The sequence below is a fragment of the Balaenoptera physalus genome (genome assembly GCF_965194825.1).
Source record: "Balaenoptera physalus genome assembly, chromosome: 1".
In the NCBI taxonomy this organism is placed as follows: Eukaryota; Metazoa; Chordata; class Mammalia; order Artiodactyla; family Balaenopteridae; genus Balaenoptera; species Balaenoptera physalus.
The window spans coordinates 46551840-46578056 of NC_138882.1; the positions used below are offsets into that span (position 1 = coordinate 46551840).

The 26217-nt window shown below is 40.2% G+C and overlaps 1 protein-coding gene and 1 pseudogene across 5 annotated transcripts in view; one reads left to right on the forward strand and one right to left on the reverse strand.

The window, feature by feature from the left end:
• LOC309666366 (reactive oxygen species modulator 1 pseudogene) overlaps positions 1 to 1757 on the reverse strand; it is a 263646-nt pseudogene extending 261889 nt beyond the window's left edge. For 2 of the 3 annotated variants that reach the window (XR_014268496.1, XR_014268507.1), the window contains exon 1: positions 1645 to 1757. The product of XR_014268496.1 is annotated as a reactive oxygen species modulator 1 pseudogene (transcript). The other variant, XR_014268518.1, reaches the window with a different exon arrangement.
• A 58-nt stretch (positions 1758 to 1815) lies between these two features.
• NIBAN1 (niban apoptosis regulator 1) overlaps positions 1816 to 26217 on the forward strand; it is a 169007-nt gene continuing 144605 nt past the window's right edge. For both annotated transcript variants that reach the window (XR_014266764.1, XM_082472817.1), the window contains exon 1: positions 1816 to 2025. Coding sequence is in view for 1 of the 2 variants with exons in the window: in XM_082472817.1 (XP_082328943.1) it covers positions 1971 to 2025 (55 nt within the window). In the remaining variant the exon portion in view is untranslated. The remainder of the gene's footprint in view (positions 2026 to 26217) is intronic.

The following is a 26217-nucleotide window of genomic DNA, read 5'->3' on the forward strand; positions in this document are numbered from 1 at the left end:
TGAGAACAGAGTTGAACATTGAATTGTTAAATCGTTGAATAGTTATCTGGAAATGCTCTTTATTCATTGAGATCACAGCTTTCATTGACTGCAGATTCTTACATTTTATATTTCACGCATTCACTTATTCAATAGCTATCCAGTGAGCACCTACTATGTGCTAGGTGTTGTTCTAGGCATTTAAGATATATCAGAGAACATAAAAATCCCTGCCCTTAAAGAAAAATAATAATAATAAAAAAGAAAAGAAATAATTTTTTAAAAACCCCAAGAAACAACAGTATCAACAAAGACAGTCCCTGACCTCATGGAGTTTCCATCTCAGTGGGGAGAGACAGACAATGAAATACATGTCAGATGATGCTAGGTGATATGAATAGAAATAAGAAAGGGTAAGAGGCAGAGAGATGAAGGCTGGTGTTTAAATAGGGGGTTAAGAAAAGCCTCTCGGAGGTGTTAGCATTTAAGTAGAGATATGAATGAAGTGAGAGAGTTGGAGAGTAAGCCATGTGAATTACCCGAGGGAAGAGAAATCTAGGTGAAGAACGAGCATGTGCAAAAAAGGCCCTGAGCTTGGTGTGTCCTAGAAGAGGCAAAAAGGCCAGTAGGGCTGGAATAGAGAGAGCAAGGGGAAGGGAGAGTGTGTGGTAGATGAGGGCAGAGAGGAAGTCCCTCCGAGTGTCTGTGATAGACTTTGTGGCTTTTTCTCTGAAGGAGGGAGACCAGTTAGGAGGCTATTGTAATCATCCAGGTGAGAAATGATGGGGTTGATAGCAGTGGAGGGGATGAGAAATGGTTGGATATTGGATGTATTTTGAAAGCAGATTTGAAAGGATTTACTGATGGATTGGAACGTAAGGTGTGAGAGACTGGGTGTGAGGTATGAGAAATCTTTGTGCTAAAATGCTAGATAACTAACTTTGGAGGGAAAAGCCTTCAAAGTCCTCCACAGGCCTGGTTCTTGTGTGAACAGACCATTCGACCTTGGAGGTTAAGTCAACAGGAATCTCTAAAATCTGACTGCTAAGAATAGGAAGAAATGAGTGGTGACTCTTCTACCAAGCTGGTTCTCGTTTGGGAGAAGCTGCCAAGCTAAACAGTGGTTGTGGGAAAAGAACAAGTGCCCTTTCTAATGAACTATTTCTAGTTTGCGGAGGGGAGAAACCGAACCTAAAGATGTGAAGAGCAGACTCTGATCAAGTCCCAGCCTTCGGTTCTCCCTAGCTTTTTCTATTTCTCTCTTTTCTCTCCTTCATCCCCCACTCCCTCCTTGGTCCAACTTCTTGGCTGCAGGAAGGGACAGTTTACCACTGGTTTCTCAAACGTCAACAGGCATCAGAATTACCTGGAGTGCGTGTGAAAACAGATTGCTGGGCTCCACACCCAGAGTTTCTAATTGGGGCGCTCTGTGTGTGTGTGTGTGTGTGTGTGTGTGTGTGTGTGTGTAGAGGGGTAGAGAGGAAAGGTGCTGGAGATTTTGCGTTTCTAACAAGTTCTTAGTTTATGCTTGAGAAGAACTGTTGCTTCCGTACCGGAGAGGAGGGCGTGCAAAGCAAGGAGCTCTGGAACTCCACCTCGTGAGATGTGAGGGGGAAGGTTCCAGCTCACAGAGGTTTCCAGTCACTAGGGAAATTGTCCTCTTACCCCAAGGTGAAAATAAGAAGGCAGCGAAGAGAAGAAGCGGGAAGTAGTCCTTCCAGACCAGACATCCCCTCGGAGCTCCCCAGTGAAGCGAAGGCGGGAAGACAGCCCCGGGCCAGCCCACAGATCCTCAGAGGGCGCGGACCCGGAGGAGGCGCCCCAGCAGGCCGCGCCTCTTGGAGGAAGTTTGCCCTTTAATTGCAGAGCTCAGATCTCCGTCGCATCAACTTCCAGGAGCGGGCAGCGGGCGCCGACGGGAGTGTCAGTCTCTCCCGCCCGGGGACTGGGCCGGGCAGCCGCGGCGCTCAGCGTTCTCCCGCACCGTCGCCATGGGCGGCTCGGCCTCCAGTCAGCTGGACGAGGGCAAGTGCGCCTACATCCGAGGTACGCCCGCCGGGGGCTTCCCGGAGCGCGACGCCCGTCCACCCGGAGCCTTGGGCCAGGCTGGGCCCCCGGGCACTGGCCCCAGAGGGGGCGACCCGAGCGGCGTCCGCGGCGCCCCTGCCCGCCACGGCCCGCTCTCCAGCGGCGGGCGCGGGGATGACAGGGGCGCACGGGACGCTCAGCCAGGGTTCCCGCAACCGGACGGCAGCTCGGCCCGCGCGCCCTGGCCCGGGTTGGGTGCGGGGCAGCCAGGGCGAAGGGGCTGGGGGTGCTTAGGGAAGCGCCGCCGGGCGGTTGGGAGACGCAGGTGCAGGTTGCGGAGAGGAGGACCACCCAGCTGCCTCCACTCGAGCCGCCTCGGTGTCTGTTCTGCACACCCCGCCCCCGGCCCAGCAACACCTCGCCGTCCTGTACCTGGCATTGGACTCAGTTCTGAGCTCTTTCCGAACTTGCCGCAGAGAGAACAGTGGGGATGTCCCCTCGCTTCTAGAGATTCCCCTGGGGATTCCCGGCATATAAGGCAGAATTTCCCTGGCCTGGTTTCGTAAGACGCAGCGTCGGCCACAGCTTTACTTGAGCTTCATAGTGTCACTTGTGGGATGGTTTCATCAGAGGCAGAAAGGACAGTGTCATCAGGCTCCCAGGTTGTGCGGTTCCCTTCTCTTCCCGGGAGTGGGAGGTTGGGGGAAACCGAAAGAGGAACACTGGCATATTGGGTAACAGTTGCTAAAGTTGTTGATGGGGAGAAACTCATTCGAGAGCCTTTCTGGGATATAGTGATACAGTAAAGAGTGTGGGGCAGAAGAAGACAAAACCCAAACTGAGCTGAAACTGCAGGAAATCATGATTCTTTATCTCCTAGGTGTAACTGGCCTCTTTCTCTTCCCTCCCCCGCAAACCTTGCCGACAACCACTACCTAACAGTTGGTTATCTTGTGAGTTTAGTGTTTTTCTGGCTTTAGAAATACCTTCTAAACTAGGTATTATACTCTAGGTTTTACCCTAATTCTGCAAAAAAAAAAAAAAAAAAAAAAGTTCTTTCTGGTACCTCTTTCTGGCCCCTGAACCATTTCCTAAGAGGAAAGCATTTATTTAGTGTCCTTATTCCAAATTTGCTTTCAGTCACCACAACATTTAAAACCATTTAAAAAGGATATCAAATTAGGACACTTGAGAGCAATTTAACTGATTTTCCAGACCTCTGCTCTGGTGCTTTGAGAGGTAGAAGATCATCAACAACCCATACTGTCAGGGAATAAAACTTGGTCAAGTATCCCTTTGCTGTCGTTTATTTAAAATGGGGAAAAGATGGATGACTTATTTATATTAGAAAAAGAGCTAAACCAAGTCTGCCTTAATCTTACAAATTTGGCTACATGCTTGTTATTTACACCAATGTGCAGGGGACTGAAAGAACAATGTACTAGAACGTTGTGAGAAGGGGCTTGCATTTAATTATTAGCAAAATATGTTTATGGCATTTATTTTATAAAACTTTGTTTCACTGAAAAGCATAGAAACACATCAAGTTGCAGCATGGCCATCTACAGTAATCAGTGGAAGTCCCGCAATGTGAGGGGGTTAACTTGCTTGAAGAAGACTTCATGGTTATCATGGATGTTGCTGCTGACACAAGCATTATACTCATGTGATAAGAAAATGTGTTACCTTTTTCATTCTGAAATTAAATTATGACACATACAAAAATATGAGCTAGCTAGTACGCAGGAAGGACTTGTAATAAATGCGTTCCGAATGCATAATACTATAAGCAGATTGTGTGACAGTCATTGTATCCTCTAGTCTTGTTCAGTTATATCTCCTCATTATTTGTTTGGGAGGGCACTTTCAAGGTATGTAGGGGTGGAGGGAAGAGAAGAGTTAAAGTCAGAATACCTCCAGAGAAAATGAGAAGTTGCCTCATTTGAGAATACTAGTCTTGCCAAAAAGAGAAAAGAGCACTGGAAAAATGCATGGTGTTGTGAATTGTTAGTGCATGAGCAAAAGAAGTTCATGAGGCTGTGATTTCCTGATGGTTTTGAAGCCCCAGATCCCTGAAAAAAACCATAACCCTGTCTTCACTGCTTTGCCCATCCGTTAGCCCACAAATATTCTCAAACTTTGATTTAATTGTAAGCAGAACAATTGAAAGTATGACAGTAAAGTTTAAGCACGATTTTATGACCTTTCTCATAAAGCAGCCGCCAGTGAAATATTATAGATTTGAAAGCTCCTGTAGCTGAGAAAATAACTTTCTTTCAAGCTTTATAAACTTTGCCAACATGGAGAATAACTAGTCAATACCTTTGGTGTGAATTTTGCTAACTTAATCTTGTACGTGTTATGAGCAGCTGTATTTCTAGTAGGCTAATGATTCTGTATCAGCACTTACTTTTGGCCAAATCATTTAACAGCTGCCATTTGGTTTGTGTGCCCCAAAACTTTGTGTTAATAGTGATCTTTGTTCCATGGATATTTTGAAAGTACATTATTTCTTAAGATTTGGTAAATCTCTAGGTAAAGGGGCATCAGAAGTGTTAAAGGAGTTACTTCATCTCTAAAGATGTTAGTTTTGAAAATTAGTACCGCACTCATGTTTCTTAACAACAGAATACATTTTGGGGATGTGTCTAGAAGTCTTTCGGTAACTTCCCTTGATGAGATGTTGCTATTAATAAACAATACTAAGACCAACTTGTAATCACATGGGTAGTGTCATCTGTTAGCTGTCAGGAATGCTTTTAGCAGTGGCCTAAAAGGATCTTGCTTTAATGAGAAAGAAAGCTCATAAAATCCCGGCATCAGTGGTCAATTTAGGGCACTTTTCTCTTTTTCCTGCCCTGTGTTTTTTTCCTTTTAAACTTTTGGTATGCCTAAAAGTGAACTACAGCTTCAAAAAACACAGTGTTTTCCTGTTAAAGCAATAATTTTATTTCCTTTAAAAAATTACCATTGAACTGTTGATGAATCAAAAGAAAACAAACTTGAAAACTCTCACATATGTCCTGTGGAGGGCCGGAAAAGTACTGGAAAATCAATGCTGCGGCTGAGAACTGAGGGATACTTGGGTTCTTGGGGTGGGCTGGGGGATGCTGGAGGACACCTCTAGGCCTGGTGGCAGCAAATAGCAGTCAGGAAAACTGTTCTTCTCCTAGACTTACTGTCGCATTGTCAGCCACACCTAACCTGTAAAGCGGCTTCCTCTGAAGTACTCATCAGTGATCTGATGCTTATAAAGTAAGAAATGAGTTTCAGCTTTAAAACAACATGTATTTCTCTCAGAGGAATTTTCTCATATTTATACCATAAGGGTTAACTTAGGTGGCTGTATGTGAAATTTATGCTGATTATAGTGTCTGGAGTGAAGTCTCCCTAGACCAGGTGAATGGAAGATAGGGAGTTTGCAGTCTACTCAACCTAGATGCGTAGTTATTAGTCCACACATTTGCTTGTTCTTCAGCTGTAATGTGTTGGTAGGAGATGGGCAAAAGAACTGGTCTGATGTAATCTTAGAGTTCAATTTATCTCTAGTAAAAGTACAGTTGACCCTTGAACAATATGGGGGTTAGGGGTGCTGACCCCCTGTACTGTCGAAAATCTGTGTATAACTTATAGTAAGCCCTCCATAACTGCGGTTCCTTGCTATCCATGGATCCAAATCCACGGATTCAACCAACTGTGGATCATGTAGTGCTGTAGTATTTACTATTGAAAAAAAGTAAGTGGACCCACGGAGTTCAAACCCATATGTTGTTCAAGGGTCAACTGTATATTGTAATGGAATTTTAGGATACGGAGTGTGGTAGGCTATTAGATGCCAACCCAGCATCCTTTCCCCATTCCTCTTTCATAACAGAGCCCCAATTTTGTTAGGGCAGCCCTCTGTTTCAGAGAGGCTAGCCCCACCTAGGGCTTCTGAGAGATGGGTGCTGGTTGGTCCATGCCTATCATGGTGGTGTGTTCTTGTCAGTGATTGCAGTTGACCCTTGAACAACAGGGATTTGAACTGCATGGGTCCACTTATATGCAGGGTTTTTTCAATAGTAAATACTGCAGTACTATATGATCCACAGTTGGTTGAATCTGGGCATGTGGAACCACAGATACGGAGGAACTGCAGTTACTGAGGAACGCATATATGGAGGGCCAACTGTGCAGAGGGTGGGCGCTCCTCACACCCATACCCCCCCGATGTTCAAGGGTCAACTGTATACAAGGCATGGGATTGTGATGAAATCTGGCCACTGAAGCTTTTTTTTTTTTTGGCTGCGTTGGGTCTTCGTTGCTGCGTGTGGGCTTTTCTCTAGTTGCGTTGTGGTGCGTGGGCTTCTCATTGCAGTGGCTTCTCTTGTTGTGGAGCAGGGGGTCTAGGCGCACGGGCTTCAGTAGTTGTGGCACACGGGCTTAGTTGCTCTGCGGCATGTAGGATCTTCCTGGACCAGGAATCGAACCTGTGTCCCCTGCATTGGCAGGTGGATTCTTAACCACTGCGTCAACAGGGAAGTTCCTGTCCATTGAAGCTTGAAGGGAACTTTGCTGGCTGCTTCTAAGAAAACTTTCTTCCCTTTTCAAAAGGAGACAAAGGGAAGAGATGTATTCTTTCTCTCCTTCTTTTGGATTTTGTTGCATCTGAAATGTGATGCCTGGAACTGCTGTTTTTATCTTGATGAGCAGGAGGGGCAGTAGCTTAAGACATAGGCAACACCTGGAGCAGTGCCAGGCTGAGGCAGTCTCAGAGAGGAGAAGCTGGAGCCCAACAAACCTCGCTGATTGCCTGCCCTACTCTTGAGTACTTCTTGTTATGATAGATACTAAGTCCTCTTTGAGTTGGGCTGCTAGAGACTGCTAGTTATCCCCTAATATAATTCTCTCTTGCTTTTTAAAATAATAGAACCTCCAAATGTTAGCTGGCCACACGAATTCCTAGAATAAAGATATTTCCCAGCCTCCTTTGCAACTAGATAGGGTCATGTAACTGAGTTTTGGCTAATGGGATGTAGGTAGAAGTGCTGTATGCAGTCCCCAGAAAGTGACCTTAAAGGGAAAGGGTGTGCCTTTCTTTGTCCTGTCCTCCATACTGCTGGCTAGATTGCGAACGTGACTGGAGCAGCCATCTTGGACTATGGTTTGTCCTTTAAGAAGGAATTCATGCAAAGTGGAATAAGTGGACAAAGGAGCCTAGGTTCCTGAGGACTTCATGTAGTAGAACTTACATACCAGCTTTGGACTACTTACCTCTGGACCATAGTAAGGGAGAAATAAACTTCTATCTTACTTAAGCTAGTGTTATCTGTGCTATTACTGTTATCCACAGTCAAACTTATCCTAACTAATATAATTTTCTTCTGTTATTTATGGCCCAAAGCATTCTAGCCAGTACACTAAGTGCTGCCTTACTAGATCCCCCTCAAGAAAAATTAATCCAAAGAAAGTAGGAAGTGGGTCAGAATTATACCATTAGTATTTGTCTCAGTTCCTAATTTGTAGAAATAAATGGGTTCTCCTAAGAAGTGAGGAATTGCAGTGCCTCAGGTGGGAACAGCAGGGACGGGAGAAAAGAAGAAGGAGAGGGCCCAGTGTAAATAATGCACAAAGGTATATTGACCACATTATGTTTTAATTTAAAAAATGACAATCTACTAGTGAAGCTGGCAGGAGTTTTGCATTAGGAAAACTACTGCAGATTAGGAATTTCTGGTGGCAACTATTACTTTCTACTACCTTTAGTCTTTGCGAATGGAAATCAAGACTTTGGGAATTTAATGTGAATTGAGGTTCTTAGATTCTTCAAAAATAAAGACCCTAGGCTGAAACAATTCAATATTTTCTCCCGTGCTTTTGGAAGAAAGAGTGAGCTTCCCTCTTTGGTCCCAATTCGTGTTTTGATGAACGCATAGAGTCAGATGCTAAATCAAGATCTGGTTTTGATAAAACACTTTTTTTTTGCCTATGGACATTGGCTACAAGAGGATCACTTCATCACCGGTGCTTTAGTAATAGTAACTCCTAGAATGACAATAGTGATTTTTATTTATTTTTGCTGTGGACTACTGAACTGATTATGGTTTTACTCTGTTGTTCTCTGGAAAGATCTGAACTGGGTTCCCAGGTAAAAAGTGCAACAGGAGGAGCACAATTTGTGACAGTAGTTTCTAATTTAATTAAAACAAATGCACTGTGAAAGTTTTACAAAATATGCAACGTGCATTATGACAGTGAATTTTAAACTCCTAATCAGAAATTGTAATATTTTTGGTCAGTGAAGCTAACTAACACCATTTTAAGAAAAAAGGTACATGCAGCAGTTTGCCTTGTGAAATGGAAAATGAAGTCAGAGGTGAGGATAATAATGAAAAGGAAGACAAAAGAATAAAAGAGCACAATTCATCTGGCACAGTCTGTTAAAAGCACTTTAGTAAGACATATGACATGAGGGCTGAAATTCTAACAGTTCCAAAGTAAAACACACACACACACACACACACACACACACACACACACACACAGAGTCCCAAATGCAATACAGATTTTCTCCTTTGAAACTGGAAAATTCATTTTAAAAAGAGACTAGCAAGTTGCTGCCAATAAGAAATTGCAGGCCAGTTTATAAAAGTGCCTCTTGTTTTTTTTTTTTTGGTACTACATGTTTTTTCTCACTTACAGGAGAGAAGAAAAGATTTAGATATATGAAAGAAATTAATTCAGTTTTGCAAATTGCAAGGTCTAAGACCCAAAGCAGTTTATACTTCTATGCTTGATGTTGTTTGGATATTGCTGTAGATAGGATCAGAACAAATCAATAGTTTTTTACTAGGAGCCTTGAAGTCCTTTTTAAAAAGTCCATAGTCTAAAGGAATTTTGGAAAAAGAGTAAAAGTTTCTGTGCCAAACCATGTGGATTTTTTTTCTTTTATTTAAAAATAAAACATAGGCTTCAAAACCATGCAAAACAAATGCATAGCTTAGTGCATCATTACAAGGCAAATGTCCTGTAGCCACCACCCAGGTCAAGAAATGGAAAGAACTTTACTAGCCATCCCAGAAGCCTCTATGTACCCCATCCCAATCTTAGACCCCTTTGTCTCTCCAAAAAAAACTACCCCTGAAGATACTGGCTCCTAAAAGAACTATTTATTTCCTCGCAGTTCTGCTATCTGCCTCGGATTCCACTGGGTGATTCTACTTATTTCCTAGTAGTCAGTCCTGTGAGTCCATTCAGCTGGCAGATTGGCTGGTGGCTGGTCTGAACTTGGGTAAGCTGTCTCTCCAGGTGGACTTTCTACATGGTCTTTCCAGTAGGGTCCTAAACTTTTAAAATGCTAGGTCAGGGTTTGCAAGAATGCAAAAGCTTCTAGAAGCTGCCAGAGCTTCTTATGGCTTAGCCTTAGGACAGCACAGTATTACTCTGCCACATTCTATTGGTTAAAGCAAGTCTCAGGGCCAGTTCAGATGCAAGAGGAGAGTAATACAAAGTCACAAAGTCATGAATACCATGAGCTGTGGTTCGTTAGGGGCTGCCAATGTAACAGATGACCACATTACTCATCCTAGATTTCATAGTAATGACTTTCTTATATTTCCTATAGTTTTATCATCCAACAATGCATTTTTAAACACTATAGTTTAGTCTTGCCCATTATAAAAATATCTTTTTAAGTTTCTTTTAATCTACAGGTTTCCCTTACATCTCTGACTTTTACTTGCAAATGATCTGTTGACAGATCTGGGCTATTGGACATGTAGGGTTTTCCACAGTCTGGAATTTGTTCATGGTGCAGTTCCACACATTTCTCCTGTATTTTCTACAAATCGACAGAGAGGTAGTGAGATGTGACCAGACTGAGGATTAATACTTTTGTCAAGGCTATAGGTGGTGCTGTGTTCTTCATTTGGAGGCACGTAACATTTGGTTGTCTCTTTTTGTGATGTTAGTGGTTATTGATGCTCATTGCCAGGACCCATTAATTCACTGGGATTGAAGAATGGTGATATTCTAATTATGTCACTTTGTTTTCACTTATTAGCTGGAATAGTTTTATAGAGTGATACTTTCCTTATTTACTATTTGGTTGCCTCATATGATAGTTCATATAGGAAAGGCAGGATAAAAACTTTACCCTTTCATTTTATTTACCAGTTTCCAAGATAATTTGTTGGTTTCCTGTCATCCCCTGAAGGTGATCAATTAACTTCAAAAATATCATTGTAAACTTATGAATTCCATTGTAATTCTTATACTTGTTGAAGCCCAAATTTCCCATCATTGGCAATGAAAGCCTCTTAAGTTGGCTCCTGAGTCCTTTTGAAATTACCCTAGTAGTATTTGATAGCTTCCTTGCCTTCCAGTAGGTCAAGATGTTCTTGGTTCATCACATTTATTTCCTATTCCATACTTGGAATAAGCAATATCTATAAGAATCCCTGGTTTCTTTTAGTGGAAAATCGTATTCAAGAAGACAGTTTGGGCCTAGAGAGGCTCATTGCTATGACTGGATTGGCCATTCCGGACCATTTCTGGACCTTTTTAGTGGACAGACTGTGAAAAAAAAGGTATATCTCCTACATTACATTTGTATCTCCTTTTTCCTGGTTCTCAAAGACACAATAGATGGTAGAATTAAATATCCTCAAATTGTTATCTATGTTATCCCACTTAATATATACAACTATTTCAGAGAATAATGTGAATACTACCACCATCAATTATGATTGTAGAAAACTGTTGAACAAGCTGATTTAAGAATTAGTAACAAAATTTTTGTATATGCTATTCCAATTCTCCCCCAATTTTATTTTATGATTTTACTATGTCAGGGCATATAACCATTATATTATATTCTTTTTTCTCATTTAATCTTTGTTTTCCAAGTAAGTATTACTGAATACATCAGTCCTTATGTTGATGTCTCATTGGTGTTTGAAGCTCATTATCTAGTAGATTTCTCAAGTAGAGCTCATGGGAACATAAAGAAACATGAAGGTAGGACTAATTTAGTGGCTCAGTGATATCATCAAAGGTCAGCTTATTTCTATCTTTCTACTCTCTGTGGGCTAGCTCTCCTATGGTTGAAAGATGACTAGAGTAGCAAAAGATATCACGTTCTTAAGTAAAGCAATGTCCCAGAGGCCAAGAAGAGGACTATCTATTCTGTGAGTCTCTTGAACAAACCTTCTCCAGATGCCTTACAAGCAGACTTGCCTTTATATCCCACTGATCAGAACAGCGTCACACATTCCTTCCTAAGTTATCACTGGAAAGAGTATGGAATTATCATGATTTGGTTAGACTAATCCAGATTCACCCCTGCCTGGGGCTGGGCCCTATCCTCACTGAAGCACATGGCTATAGGGACACCTGAACAAAATAAGGCTCACTAGGCAAGGAAGAAGCATGAATGGCTATTAAATGGTAAGTAAGCAACATTACGAGTTTTGATAAATGTTATGAATGGAGTAAAAAGGGTATTGAGACAGAAAACTGATGGTAGTGATAGAGCAAGGAGATGAGATATACTTAAGATATAGTGCTCAGGAGGATGGGGAAGAATATTTTGAGTAGAGAGAACAGTGTATAGAAAGGGAAGAGGAGAAGGAACCTGAAGGAATTGAAGAAAGGGTGGTATGGGTGGAATGTAGTGAGCAAGAGGGAAAGGTTTTTGATGGAGGGGATTCCTCATAGCACTTATTACTAACAGACATAAAATATACTTATTTGTTAGTTTTTTATTGCCTGCCTATCAGCACTTTCACCTCCACGAGAGCAGGGTCTTTGTTTTGAGAGATCAGTGTCTGGTATATGGTTTGTTACCAATAAATATTTGCTTAATAAATGAATGAAAGGAGAAAAAAAAATTTTTACTATAGTGAATATCCTAAAAAATAAGAGAAGTATTGAGTTTGGAAAACAAGTTCAGGATGCAATGAAGAAATGACAATAATAGAATAAGAAATATCTCTTGGAAATTAAAAATCTAATGATCAAGAAATTTAAAAATCCAATCGTTGCTCTGGAAAACAAAGTTGAGAAAATCTTGGAGAAAATAGAACAAAAAGATCTAAATATGGAAAATAGAAGAGGCAATAATAAAAAAAATTCAAGGGTCAATCCAAAAATTTCAATATCTGACTCACAGAAATCCTAGGAAATAGAGAACAAAGAAAATGAAGAGGAGAAAATTAGCAAAAAAATAATACAAGACCATTTTCTAGAATAGAAGATCATGTGTATCTGGTTTTATAGAGTCAATTCCTGGCGCTCATCCAGGGCTGGGAATAGTTTACATTCCCATCATCCAAAACAAAAAGACCTTAAAACAACAACAACAACAACAACAAAATGAAACAGAAAGACCTTCTATTACATAGGGCATTGTAGTAGTGAACAGAAATTAGCCCTAGATGTTAACACTTGTCTGGACCTGTCTAATAAAAATGTAAAAGCAAACCTCAGAAGGATCAGACTGATCCTAAGTAACTTAACTGCATGCCTGAACAAAGTCCAACATTCTTTATAGGAATACAATAAAATATACGTTCAACAATGTAAAATTCACAATACCCAGAATCTGATCAAAGATAACCAGGCAAATGAAGAAGCAGGAAAATATTCATAACTCAAAGGAAATAAATCCTTCAATAGAATGGATTTAGGAATTACAGACATGATGAAATTAGCAGACAAGGATGTTAAGACAGTTTTTATAAATATGTTCCATTTCCTAAAGTAGAGGAAAACATGAACACAATGAGGAGAGAAATGGAAGATAGAAATAATAATTCCTGTCTCCAGTCTCTAGGAAAGAACAATATGTATACTGTGTTTTTGAAGTCTGTTGGAACATCTGTTGGAGAATGTAGCTGTACTACCTGCTACCAACATTCTCAGTAGATTTGGGAGAGGAGCAGAGCAGATATTCATGAAGAACTGCTGAGATGGTGCTGGTCTGGGGCCGGGACAGATGAGCAGGATCAACTCAGAAATGAAGGGAAATTGTGGATTTTCTTTTGAAAAGGACACTGTTAGTAGTGGTCACGTACCATTACCTCTGGGGCTCACATAGGGCAAGTGACAATTTCTATGATTAGCTCAAAAGAACTCAGAAGTTTTCCCAATTTCGAGTGAACATGTTTGTTTTAAAAATTATTTCCTATGTAAGTCATGCTGAGTGAGTGAGTTAGGTATGTCTGAATAATGGCCTAAACAAAACAGATGTAGGCTTAGAGTTAGAATAAAGGTAAATTTTACTAGCAATGGTAATAATATTGTGTAATATCTGGAGTATAAATATTTTAAATGGTTTCATTGTAAAGAAGGATTAAATTAGTAACATTAATTGAAATGTACTATTAAAATTTTTTTTATGCTTATTAACTTTTTTTTATTAACTTTTTTGTGTGTATGTTAGTTTCTGCTTTATAACAAAGTGAATCAGCTATACATATACATATATTGTACTATTTAAATTTAAAGCAGATAATTTTAGAGTATAACTAAGACCTGTGCATATCAACTGGGATGTCAATTCTTAACTAAAAATGATAACTCCTGGGCTGAGGAATGATAATAATAATAACAGCATTAAACACTAATATTTATTGAGTGCCTACTATGTTCCAGGCAAGTAAATTTCTCAGAGAATAAGCAATGGAATATCAAATGTTCTTCCAGAAATTACAAATCTTGTCCACATAGCTTATTCTTGTCCACATAGCTCTTTCTTGTCCACATAGCTCCTTTCTGATGGAAAGGAGCATCAGCTTGATAAGATTTGAACAGTCACTTATTAACTTTAAATGAGATAAGCCAGTAATTTATCCCTTGAAACATTTACTAAACCCTTGATTCCATATCTTAACCCCAAATGATTTGACTTTTTTTTTGAAGTGAATATTTTTAGTGGATGAGATTATAAATAGCTTAATCCAGAAAGTAAAATTTGTCTAAATGTTAGCAAAACATAGTAGGGAATTTACAAATAGGTGAAAGCAGGCATTGTAGGTCACTTTAAAACTCTAATAAAATGGTGCCTTTAAACAACTTCTTCATTATAAAAGAAAATATTTATATTTGGGAAGTAAGGCACAAAAGACTCATAAATGGAGCTTTCAAATTTGAAAAATAGGCATGATAATCTCCTGAGGACTTGCTGAATCTGAAGCTGGATTCTCTGTAGATTTTGGATCTGTCAACTGGCAGTGTTCAGTTTCTCATATGTAAAATGGGGACAGCAGTAATGCCCAGTGAAATAAAGGAAGGTCAGAAATGAAGGTCATATAATTATGGAATTTCCCAATCCTACTATTATGAGAATCAATTTTTTTTACTATCAGGAACAGCATCAGGCTTTCCCAGAGTAAATAATCGGCTTTCAGACACTGCTGAATAATACCTATCGCCCACATTTGTTCTGTAGACTAATTAATGTTTCAGAGTGTTTAAACACAATGCCTCTACAGAAGCAATGGCATTATAATTTGTTGGGACACTCTAGTATTGTAATTAGTACTAATTAGATTCTTTTCAACAGCTTGTTGAATGTACAAATTACTGCATCTAAGGTATTCTGCTTTATTTATTCATCATGAAAAAGTCAGATACGATGATTTAAATAGGAGCCTTTAAACAACTATTCTCAAGATTCTGCACACACCTCTCCCCTCCAACCAGGGGAGGGTGATAGCAAGACACCGTTCTAGGAAATGTCATAGGGAGAGTAGTCCCAGTGATGTTCCAGGAGTCAACTCACGCTGGCTGGGCATCCTTCCTAATTCAGAGTTCAGTGACATCATATTGGTAGTTTAAAATCAGCCATGGGGGTACTTTCCTGGTGGCGCAGTGGTTAAGAATCTGCCTGCCAATGCAGGGGACATGGGTTCGAGCCCTGGTCCAGGAAGAGCCCACATGCCGTGGAGCAACTAAGCCCATGTGCCACAACTACCGAAGCCCACGTGCCTAGAGCCTGTGCTCTGCAACGAGAGAAGCCCCTGCAATGAGAATCCTGCCCACCGCAGCAAAGAATAGCCCCCGCTCGCCACAACTAGAGGAAGCCTGCGTGCAGCAACGAAGACCCAAGCAGCCAAAAATCAATCAATCAATCAATCAGCCATGGGAGGGTCTTTTTTTTTTTTTTTTGAGACCCAGTTTACCAGCTTGTAACTGCCAGTGCCTGTCTCTTCAGTGTATGGAATCTGGTCACAGTTGTAACCAGTTGGCATTGGCCTGAAGCCACATTTCAGTTGTACATTAGAGTGGGCTAACTGCTGAAACTAACATTCCTCAAATCACAGTGGCTTGACATGATAACGATTTGTTTCTCACTCATTACACAATCCAGTGTGATTTGGTGTGGGATGGAGAAGGGGATTGAGGTCATTCAAGGACCCAGAGTCTTTCCCTCTAGTGCATTGTGCCATGGAGCCTTTTGGTAGTCTGGTGAAACCTATGGACCCCTTCTCAGAATAATATTTTTAAATTAAAAAAAATACACAGGCTTACAAAATAAACCAATTTTATGGAAATACAGATATCGAAATACATTAAAAATCTGTGACATAATAATATATGTGCTTCTTTATTAATGCAGTCAATGACAAGGTCTCGTGGTGGGTCTAATAACTGCTGTCACTTTGATGAAGTGCTATTGTACGATATGCAGTTAATGAAATGTGCTAAGAAGACATCTGTGATCTCTGTTGAGGATGAGGTCACAAGTACTGTTAAATTCTACTGTGGTTTGCCTACATTCATAATTGAAGGAAATGCTGAATTTGAGTTGAAAGTTAATAAAAATAAAGCTGTTATTTACCCTCATTCAACTTTTGGACTCCCTGAATTCTATCTGAAGATCCCATAAACATCCATAGACCCCAGATTAGGAACCCCTGATCTGGTGGCTCCATTATTCTTATGGCCACATAGACCTTAACGGAACACCTGCATATGTCTAGATAAGAGAAGAGGGACAGTGGTGAATTAGGTGCAAACATTTTATTATGCCTGGAGGTCCACATAGACCTTAACGGAACACCTGCATATGTCTAGATAAGAGAAGAGGGACAGTGGTGAATTAGGTGCAAACATTTTATTAGGCCTGGAGGTGGCATACATCATTTCTGTCTAACCCTTGAATTTCCACATGACACAGCCTCCTTCTGTATCTTTCCATTTGGCAATTACCATCAAAAGTCCAATCCCTTTGTTGATCACATCTTCCCTTACATCTCTTCAATATGTTGACCCTAACATTTTTTTTTTTTTAATTAATTTATTTATTTTTAGCTGTGTTGGGTCTTCGTTTCTGTGCGAGGGCTTTCTCTAGTTGTGGCGAGCAGGGGCCACTCTTCATCGCGGTGCGCGGGCCTCTCACTATCGCGGCCTCTCTTGTTGCGGAGCACAGGCTCCAGACGCGCAGGCTCAGTAGTTGTGGCTCACGGGCCTAGTTGCTCCGCGGCATGTGGGATCCTCCCAGACCAGGGCTCGAACCCGTGTCCCCTGCACTGGCAGGTGGATTCTCAACCACTGCGCCACCAGGGAAGCCCTGACCCTAACATTTTAATGAATAGCTTTTCTACTTTAAATGTAATCTCACTTTGAAGATAAGCTATATCTTTATCTTTAGGTAAGAAAAGCTCAAGCCCTCTAAACTTGACTATTGAGTACTTGAAATATGGCTAGTCCAAATAAAGATATGATGCAAGTATAAAATACACGTCGGGTTTTGAAGACTTAGTACAAAGGAAAGAATGTAAAATATCTTAGTAATATTATTTAATAGCAATTACATATTGAAGTGATACTATTTGGGTCCTTCTGGGTTAAATACATATATAAATAAAATACATTAAATATAAAGTAAAATTAATCCAATCCGTTTAAAAATTTTAACCTGCTACTAGAAAACTTCAAATTACATTTGAGACTCATGTTTATGGCTCACATAATTCTTTTAGGCTCCTACTCTTGAATAAAGATTCACAGAACTGCAAGGGACCTTAGAGACAAACATCTAACCCAATCACTTTATTGTGATCTGAGAGACTGAGTTGCTCCTATCTGCATAGCTAGTAATGGCAGATGTGGGGCTGGAACTCAGGTCCCCACACTCCTGGGACAGAGCTCTTTTCATAGTCCATGGTATTTCAGTCAAACCAAACCTATCCAAAAATCTCTAACTTTAAGTTTCCAGTCCATACCAGAATACACTCTAATTCAGAGTTATACATAAAATCCTGAAAATGGCAAGTTTCTTCTTTCAATCTGATGTCTTGTTCAGCCCCAGGTTTAAACCTTAAGTACAGCTTCCTCTTGCTACTGAAGAATTGCAGGCACAGGTGGGCAGACAGACTGGCTCATACTTGACTTCCTCCCTCATGATCCCAGATAAAAGGAGCCCTGAGATCATTCTTCCCCCCTGTATTTCCCTCTGTTGAATGTTTAAGCTCATAAAGAAATGCTACACTATTCTCATCTCTTCTGGATTTTGTGTTAAAGGAATGGAAACATGTGGAACCCTAGTACTTAACATGATCACCCCTTTCTTCCAGCCAGGAGGGAGCACAGTGGAGAGCAATTAAAAGAACTAAATGGTGGGCTTCATTTTCTTTTCTCCCGTTTTCTCTTCTTGGCTCCCACTGTGGATTCTATAGCCAAATTTAAGAGGATGTCTTGAGTCTTTACTGACCTTTTTGTTCCAGAATATTCCTTCCCCCGGGTTTTTTCCTTCCTCCAGCTCCTTCTCCCTCTATGATGCACCAGTTTTCATAGGATCACATTTGGGCCATTGTGTATTTAAATAATATTTAAGTTAAGAGTTTAGACAAAAAACCCTTACCTTAAATGATGCATTGCCAATAAATCATTTTTTCCCCTTTTAGGAATTTAAGAAAATGTAAGTGCTTCTTGAATCATATAATTTGCTGTTGCAATTGAAATAAATAGTCCTCTTACTCAACACTCTTTGGAAAGTATTATATGTCACCTAGACTCTGGGATGTCTCTAAACTTGCATTTCTCTGCATTTTCAGTGGTCCCTAGAATTGTAAGTTCTGGAAGAGCCATAAGGAATGCCTCTTGACCCATGACAACTTGGTGACCCATTTACCAACATGTTTCATGTTTTGGCACTTCCTCTCTTAAGTATTGTTCTGTGGCACTTTCATGAGAAACTCTTGAGGCACTCCGTAACTACTTTGCTTATTTCAGATCATCACAGTTATTGACATCAATGGATGTCTGAGAAAGAGAGCACAAACTCTTAGTGTCTCTGTACAGTTTTTATGAAAATATTTGACGTCTTGAGATGTGTTGAGAGCCAAACTCATTGTTTATCTAGGGATATTTTTTCAACTTTGCATTGTGAATTAAAAGGAGAAATGATATATTTTGCAAATGAGTGTAAGACTAAGTTTGTAATAAAAATTTTCAAAATGGTATTTATAATATGTATCTGTTCCATTTTCAGGAAAGTGGACAAAATAAAATGAACTTACAGAGCAGATAAATCCTTATAAAACTTTCATCAAACATGTTACCTCTGCAACTTTCGTGATTCAACAGAACATTGGCTCTGCAGGCAGACTACTAGTTCAGGTTCTGGCCTGTCACTTTCTAGCTGTGCAAGCTTTTAAAGTTACCTAACCTCCTCTGACCTTCGTTTCTTCAACAGTAAAATGGGGATCATAGTACTGCCCCAGATGGAGGTTGTAAGGATTCACTGTGCTAATCCTTGCAAAATACTTAACACTCTTAGGGACTTAGATTCTGAACTGTTAGCTGTTTTATCATTTACAATAGTTTATCTTATTTATTCTAAAACCAAAGTAAAAGGTTTTAAATAAACTGTACAGCATATAAAGTCTTTTCCCTTAAAATCCTTAGTCAGCCAGTTAGAACCAGAACTGAACTGACGCACATTTTCTATAATTCATGGAGTTGAGACTGCGGCATGCTCCATACTCAATAGAAAGCATGGACTTTAGGGACAAGTGCATGACACTTGGTACAGAAGAACTTGTTTGAGTCCTGGTTCTAACACTTACCATGTGACTTTGGGCTTGTCTTTAGGCCCCAGTTTTCCTATTAGTGAAACAAGTCATATAATTGATTAAGTCTCGCTAAAGAATCTTACTTAGGATGAACTTATAAAATGTCATGGAACAGACCTATTTCTTCTGGTGAGGCATTCACTGTGTATCTTTCCTTTTAGTCATCAAATAGAATGTGCCCTGTTTCATGAACTGAGATGAACAAAACACACTAAACTGCTCTTGAGGGGCTTTATCATGGAGGTATTGGTGGGGAAAAATAAACAAATAATAAGATGGTATGTGGTAATGAGTATTTTGGAGAAACATAAGAACAGAGAAGAGGAGGGTGTGATGAGGGGTGCTACTTCAGATAAGGGGCCAGGGAAGCCCTCTCTGACATTTGAATGAAGTGCTAGAGCGGGATACAGGAATATCTCGGGGAGATACATCCTGGGCAGAGGGAAGAGCAAGTTCGAAAGCTTTGAATTTGGAAAGGAGCTTATCCTGCCTTAGGAACAGCAGGGAAGCCAGTGTGGTTAGAGAGGAATGAGCAATGAGTGCTAATGGAAGATGGAGGGCAGGGGGTAGGTGGGGCAACATCACAGAGGGACTTGCAGGCTACTGTAAGGACTTGGGCTTTTACTCTGAATGAGAAGAGACACCGTGGGGAGTTTTGAGCAGAAGGGTGAAATAATCTGATTTTTCTGACTCCTGTGTAGAGAACAGACTGTAAGAGGGGAAAGGGAGAAAGCTGGAGGTTAATTAGGAAGCTAGATCTGTGATCCAGGTTAGGGAAGGCTTGGACTAGGGGGTAGCTGGAGGTAGTGAGAAGTAGTTGCGTTATAAATACATTTTGAAGGTAGACCTGCTAGGATTTGCTGATGAGGTCTATGGTATAGGAGGAAAAGAAAGTGGCTTCAAGGACACCTCCAAGATTTCTGACCTGAGCAACATAAAGAATGGAGTTGCAAATTACTGAAACAGGGAAGACTGAGGGAAACACATTTGAGAGTGAAGAGTTCATTTTTGGACATGCTACGTTTGAGATCCAAGTGGAGATATCAGATAGACAATGAATGTCTCCTCTAATAATAACTGTTGTTTTGTTTGTTTGTTTTAAGATTTTTATTGGAGTATAGTTGATTTACAATGTTGTGTCAGTTTCAGGTGTACAGCAAAGTGAATCAGTTATACATATGCATATATCCACTCTTTTTTAGATTCTTTTCCCATATAGGTCATTAGCAGAGTACTGAGTAGGGTTCCCTGTGCTCTACAGTAAGTCCTTATTAGTTACCTATTATATATATAGTAGTGTGTATATGTCAATCCCAATCTCCTAATTTATCCCTTCCCCCCCTTACCCTCCTGGTAACCATAAGTTTGTTTTCTACGTCTATGACTCTGTTTCTGTTTTGTAAGCCTTTAATTACCTGCCAGGCACTATGTTAAGAACTTATACACATTATCTCATTTGAATCCTCACAATAACTTTCTGAGAAAGGTACTATTATCATGCTTATTCTGCAGATGGTAAGACTGAGGCCCAGGGAGATTATGTCTGAGGTTAAGGCCACATGTGTGTTATTTAGTGGATGGAATTCCCTCTGAAGCCAAGGCCCTGCTCTTAACAGTGTCACTGTATTGCCATGAGAGGAAGAGGCTGGGCTTCAGAATAACCTAATTGAGTTCCTGCTCCCTAAAGGAGTTTGCTTTTTATGGCTTGATATCAGTTGCCTCATCCTCTTTTTGTCTTAATTCTCATGGATACCTTGCAGGTTGTTGAATTCCAGTCAGAAATATCATTTATTATTTAAGAGCAGAAAGTTGCTGATGATACATATATTTAAATATATTTTACTTCCGAGATTACAAATAATTTTTAGTGCCAAATACTATAATTCCAGAAGAGCAGTAAGAACTGTCATCTAATGAAATTATTGTTTTCCACGGAAATAAGCTTGGATGCTGATTTATGTCCATTATTGTCCTCTTTTACTGCTGAACTAGGAATTCGGTCATAAATTTTCCTTTCTAGCATATCCTAATCTGAAACCAGCTTCTTATTTGTGATGTTACTGAGCAAGTGAAATTTTTCCATCTATATATCATGATAGCCTTTAGATGAACAAGCAGAAGTGTAATCATGATGTTCTCATTTCCATAAACATCTCCCTGACAGGTCATCAGATATCTTTATTGTTCTCGGGTACATTTCATGGGCTGCTGAAGGCATGCATAATCGTGTCTAGTAATTCATCTTCTTACCTAGGTTAATGGCCCCTAGTACGTATCAGGAGAATGATGGAGTGAAAAGGCAGTGTGTCCATGGCCTGCCTTCTTAAGAATGTGGAGTAAATTACAGTGGGGAATAAATTACATTACTCTTTCTTATTATTCAGTTATCTTTTGCAAATTTCATCTTACGAGGCTAAACAGTGCTGGATGACCTGAAAAAAAAATTGTGCACCTTTTCACCAACAGACTCAGATTCCTTGTTCAGCATCAAGCTAATAGGTGGTCAATCATGAGACCATCAACTTCTAAATTAATGAAGATTCCTCTTCACTGGTAACCTTGATCACTCCCCTATAACCCTTGATTTTAAAAAACTATTTTGGAGATAAAGCAGATTAAAAAATCATTCTCTTGGGGACTTCCCTGGTGGCGCAGTGGTTAAGAATCTGCCTGCCAATGCAGGGGACACGGGTTCGAGCCCTGGTGCAAGAAGATCCCACATGCCGCAGAGCAACTAAGTCTGTGCGCCACAACTACTGAGCCTGCGCTCTAGAGTCTGCGAGCCACAACTACTGAGTCCGTGTGCCACAACTACTGAAGCCCGCGCGCCTAGAGCCCACGCTCTGCAACAAGAGAAGCCACCGCAGTGAGAAGCCCGCGCACCGCAACGAAGAGGAGCCCCCACTCGCCGCAACTAGAGAAAGCCCGCGCACAGCAACGAAGACCCAATGCAGCCAAAAATAAAATAAATTACAAAAAAAAAAAAATCATTGTCTTGATTGAGTTGTTTTAAATAAACACTCCATTGAATTATCTCTTTATTGCTTCTTTTTTGGCCTCCACTCAATAATGATGATGGCAGTAGTGATGGTGATGGTGCTGTCTGCCTGGTGGTGCTAGAGCCGTATATATGGCTGGTCTGTGTCAGAGCAGGGACCCAAACTCAGTTACACATAATTTCCTACAAATATTATCATCCCCAATTTCCAGATTACCAACTGAGACTTAAATTCTAACCTGTGATTTTACACTTGAATAGGTGCAATTCATGCCCCTTGGCATCATCCTAGTTCAGTTTTCATAGTTACTCTGAAGGACAGCATTATCACAAAATTAATTCCTGCTTCATTTTGAGAGAGAAGTGCAGTGTGCCATCTCTGTGGGTCGTATTTCGCATGCAAGTCTGTATACTGCTACTCCACATTATGCCACAAACAATTCTCCTATCACCAAATGTTCTTCTAAAGCACGTTTTATTGGCTGTGGATGATATCAGCTTCTGTAAATTATAGCCTGTAATTTATTTAACCATTCTCCTCTTGAGGGACATGTCATTTTCAAATTTTTATTATTAAAAATAAATTTTTAGTGAGCATCCTAATGCATTAATATTTATGTGCATCTCTGATTATTCTCTTAGAAGTACTTCTTGGGTGTCAAAGAGTGTGAAAAAAATTTTTAATTATAGCTTTAAAACAAAAGGCATGGGCTTCCCTGGTGGCGCAGTGGTTGAGAGTCTGCCTGCCAATGCAGGGGACACGGGTTCGAGCCCTGGCCCGGGAAGACCCCACGTGCCGCGGAGCAACTGGGCCCGTGAGCCACAACTACTGAGCCTGCGCGTCTGGAGCCTGCGCTCCGCAACGAGAGGCCGCGATAGTGAGAGGCCTGCGCACCGCGGTGAAGAGTGGCCCCCGCTTGCCACAACTAGAGAAAGCCCTCGCACAGAAAGGAAGTCCCAACACAGCCAAAGATAAATAAATAAATTAATTAAACAAAACAAAACAAAAGGCATAATAGATGCACAATGTATCACCCACACTGAATTTCTAGCAGTAAGTAATCCGAGCTCTTGGGAGGAGAAATTTTACTTATGCATTTTCCTACCCCTTTTGTATTCCATGGTATCTGTCCTCAAAACTTATTTATTGAATGAAATGAATAAATAAATAAATAATTGCTTTGAACTGGAGTTAACTGAATCTCCAGACCTTTTTCAGACAGAAATGTATCTGAATTCTAAGCACCATTCTAAGCACCTTTCTAAGCACCATGTATACCTAAGGATCTCTTGAAAAAAAAATTCCATAGGCATATTTAATAGTAATTATTGTATTTGGCAATTCTTATTTTTAAGGATATTTTCTTCTTGCTGCATATTCTTGAATATCTTGATTGTACTTATCCAGGAGTAGGTTGAATAACCAAATAATCTGAGACCTCTTTTTCCATCCCCATTATTTTTCCACTTCACCATTATTTGGGGGCATCACTGTATATGTCCCATAGTTTAAGGAGATTATGGTAAAGGAATAAACATCACCTGCTTACCCCTTTGGAAGGGAATTTAAAAGTTATTAAGGGTCATCTTATGCTTGAATGCCCTTATAAGGCTGTGAGGAGCTTTCAATACCTCCAGTAACAGGAAACTCATTATCTCCTAAAGCCAATCTATGCATATTTGGATTATTATTTTCTTAGTGAATTGTGCTAGAACTGAATTCTTCCTAGTTTCCACCCTCTGCCTCTTGGCTCACACTTAGCTCCTGGATCAGGCCCTCTGTCACCTCCTTTGCCCAGCCCCAGCCAGTTCTCCCTGGTCTTTGGCCTTTGGTCAGCAGTCAGGCTCCTGTGTATATAAGAAGGGATATATTATAGCACAAAGAAATATATTCATTATTTTTTAAAAAAATAAATTTATTTATTTATTTTTGGCTGTGTTGGGTCTTCGTTGCTGCACGCGGACTTTCTCTAGTTGCGGCGAGCGGGGACTACTCTTCGTTGCGGTGCATGGACTTCTCATTGTGGTGGCTTCTCTTGTTGCAGAGCACAGGCTCTAGGCACACGGGCTTCAGTAGTTGTGGCACACGGGCTCCATAGTTGTGGCTCGCGGGTTGTGGAGTGCAGGATCAGTAGTTGTGGCGCACAGACTTAGTTGCTCTGCGGCATGTGGGATCTTCCTGCACCAGGGCTCGAACCCGTGTCCCCTGCATTGGCAGGCAGATTCTTAACCACTGCGCCACCAGGGAAGTCCTGTTCATTATTTTTTAATAACTTTAAATGGAGTATAATATATAAATATATTGAATCACTATGTTGTACACCTGAAACATATAATATTGTAAATCAACTATACTTTGATAAGAAAAAAAAACAAAAAGAAGGGAGCTCTCAATCTGTAAGAACCTAGGATTCAAACCCAGGTCTGTTTGGTCAAAGCCAGACATCTTTTATTTTTTTATTTTGGTAAAGTATACATAATACAGTATTTATCATTGTAAACATTTGTAAATGTACAATTCAGTGGCATTAAGTACATTCACAATGTCGTGTAACTATCACCCCTATCTACACACCCAAAACTTTTTCATCGTTCCCAATGCAAACTCTGTTCCCATTAAATAATAACCTTTATTCTACTTTCTGTCTATGAATTGCCTATTCTAGGTACCTCACTGAAGTGGAATCATACAGTATTTGTCCTTCTGTATCTAAAGCCAGACTTCTTTTTACTACAGCACCTAACTTCATAGCATCATTTGCTATTACTAATGCATTTTGCCTGTATAAATTTTCTTAAACTCATTTAATTCCGAGAGCTGCCGCATTTTTACAAAGATCTCAAAAGTTTTGACTGCATGTCAGTTGCTCCAATAGAAAGCAGGGCAGGAGAAACAATGCATTTCTTTGTCTTGGACTCTAAGCTCACCTTTAGGCAATTTCTCCTTTCTGTTGTACCAGATTCCCTTTTATAAAAATATGAAGAACGGAGAGAATGCGCCCCCTCCCCCATAGCAGTCATTCTGGTTTTGATCCTGCTTTTTAAAAGAGGTGCTTCTATTATTTCCCCAATAAATTTGATAGTTGCTTTTAGTTTGAAACAGATACTATTTATGATCTATTTTTTAATTTTGAAATTTCAAACTATCCCATTAATATTGACTCTGTTAGCTTTCCTGGTTTTAAAATTAAGCTCAAAGTCCTGTAGATTGCAAAGTCTGCATTCATTCTTCCTCTTTTCATTTTTTGAGAATCAGATCTACATTTATCCATTCAACTCTTCCAGCACCTCTACTGGTCTGCAACAGTTTAGCAATCTTTTTTTGTTTGTTTGTTTTTGTTTTTGTTTTTTTTGTTTTCGGCCGCACCATTTAGCATGCAGGATCTTCATCGAACCCATGCCCCCTGCAGTGGAAGGACAGAATCTTAACCACTGGACCGCCAGGGAAGTTCCAACAGTTTAGCAATCTTAATTGTGAATTTTCTCAGTACACTGGATTGTAGTTATTTTATAGTGTTCCACTGCTCACTTTAAATCTCTTTAACAATCTTGGGCATTCTTTTTCTCTTACCATATTTAGTCTACTATTTTAAGTCCCAAAATCATTCTTCTTGGAAGAGAAGACTAGGACAAAAATAATAGTGGAGCAGTTGTTTCTCTTTGTTATTCCAGCAATATCACGGCCTTGGTGCCAGACATCGGGCTTATCTCTTCCTGATATTCCTTTTGTTCCTAACATAACTAAAAGAACCCTTTTTGTTGTTCTTATAAATTATAGGTCTCAGTCTATCTATTTTTTTATCCTAGGCTGTCGAAATCAGAGGTCATGATAGAACTATGTAGGAACTCCCATCATTTCCCTTGGTGGAATCACTATCTGTGATTGTATAGACAGAATTACAGACTATGTGGACACGTAGGTGCCACTCAACCCTCTTTCAGAGTCTCTTGCCCCAAAGTCTTGGTTCTGTTTCTTTTGAGCCTTTTGAAGTCTGCCTTACAGAAGTCCAGGTTTTATCATTATATTTTCAACCACCCTCTACCTGGCTATCCAGAATGCCTTTTATCTGTTGCTGTTGGAATGGAGTGGAACTATTATCAAAAACAGTTAAAATAGAAAATTATAACAAGATACATGTACTTTGAATATTG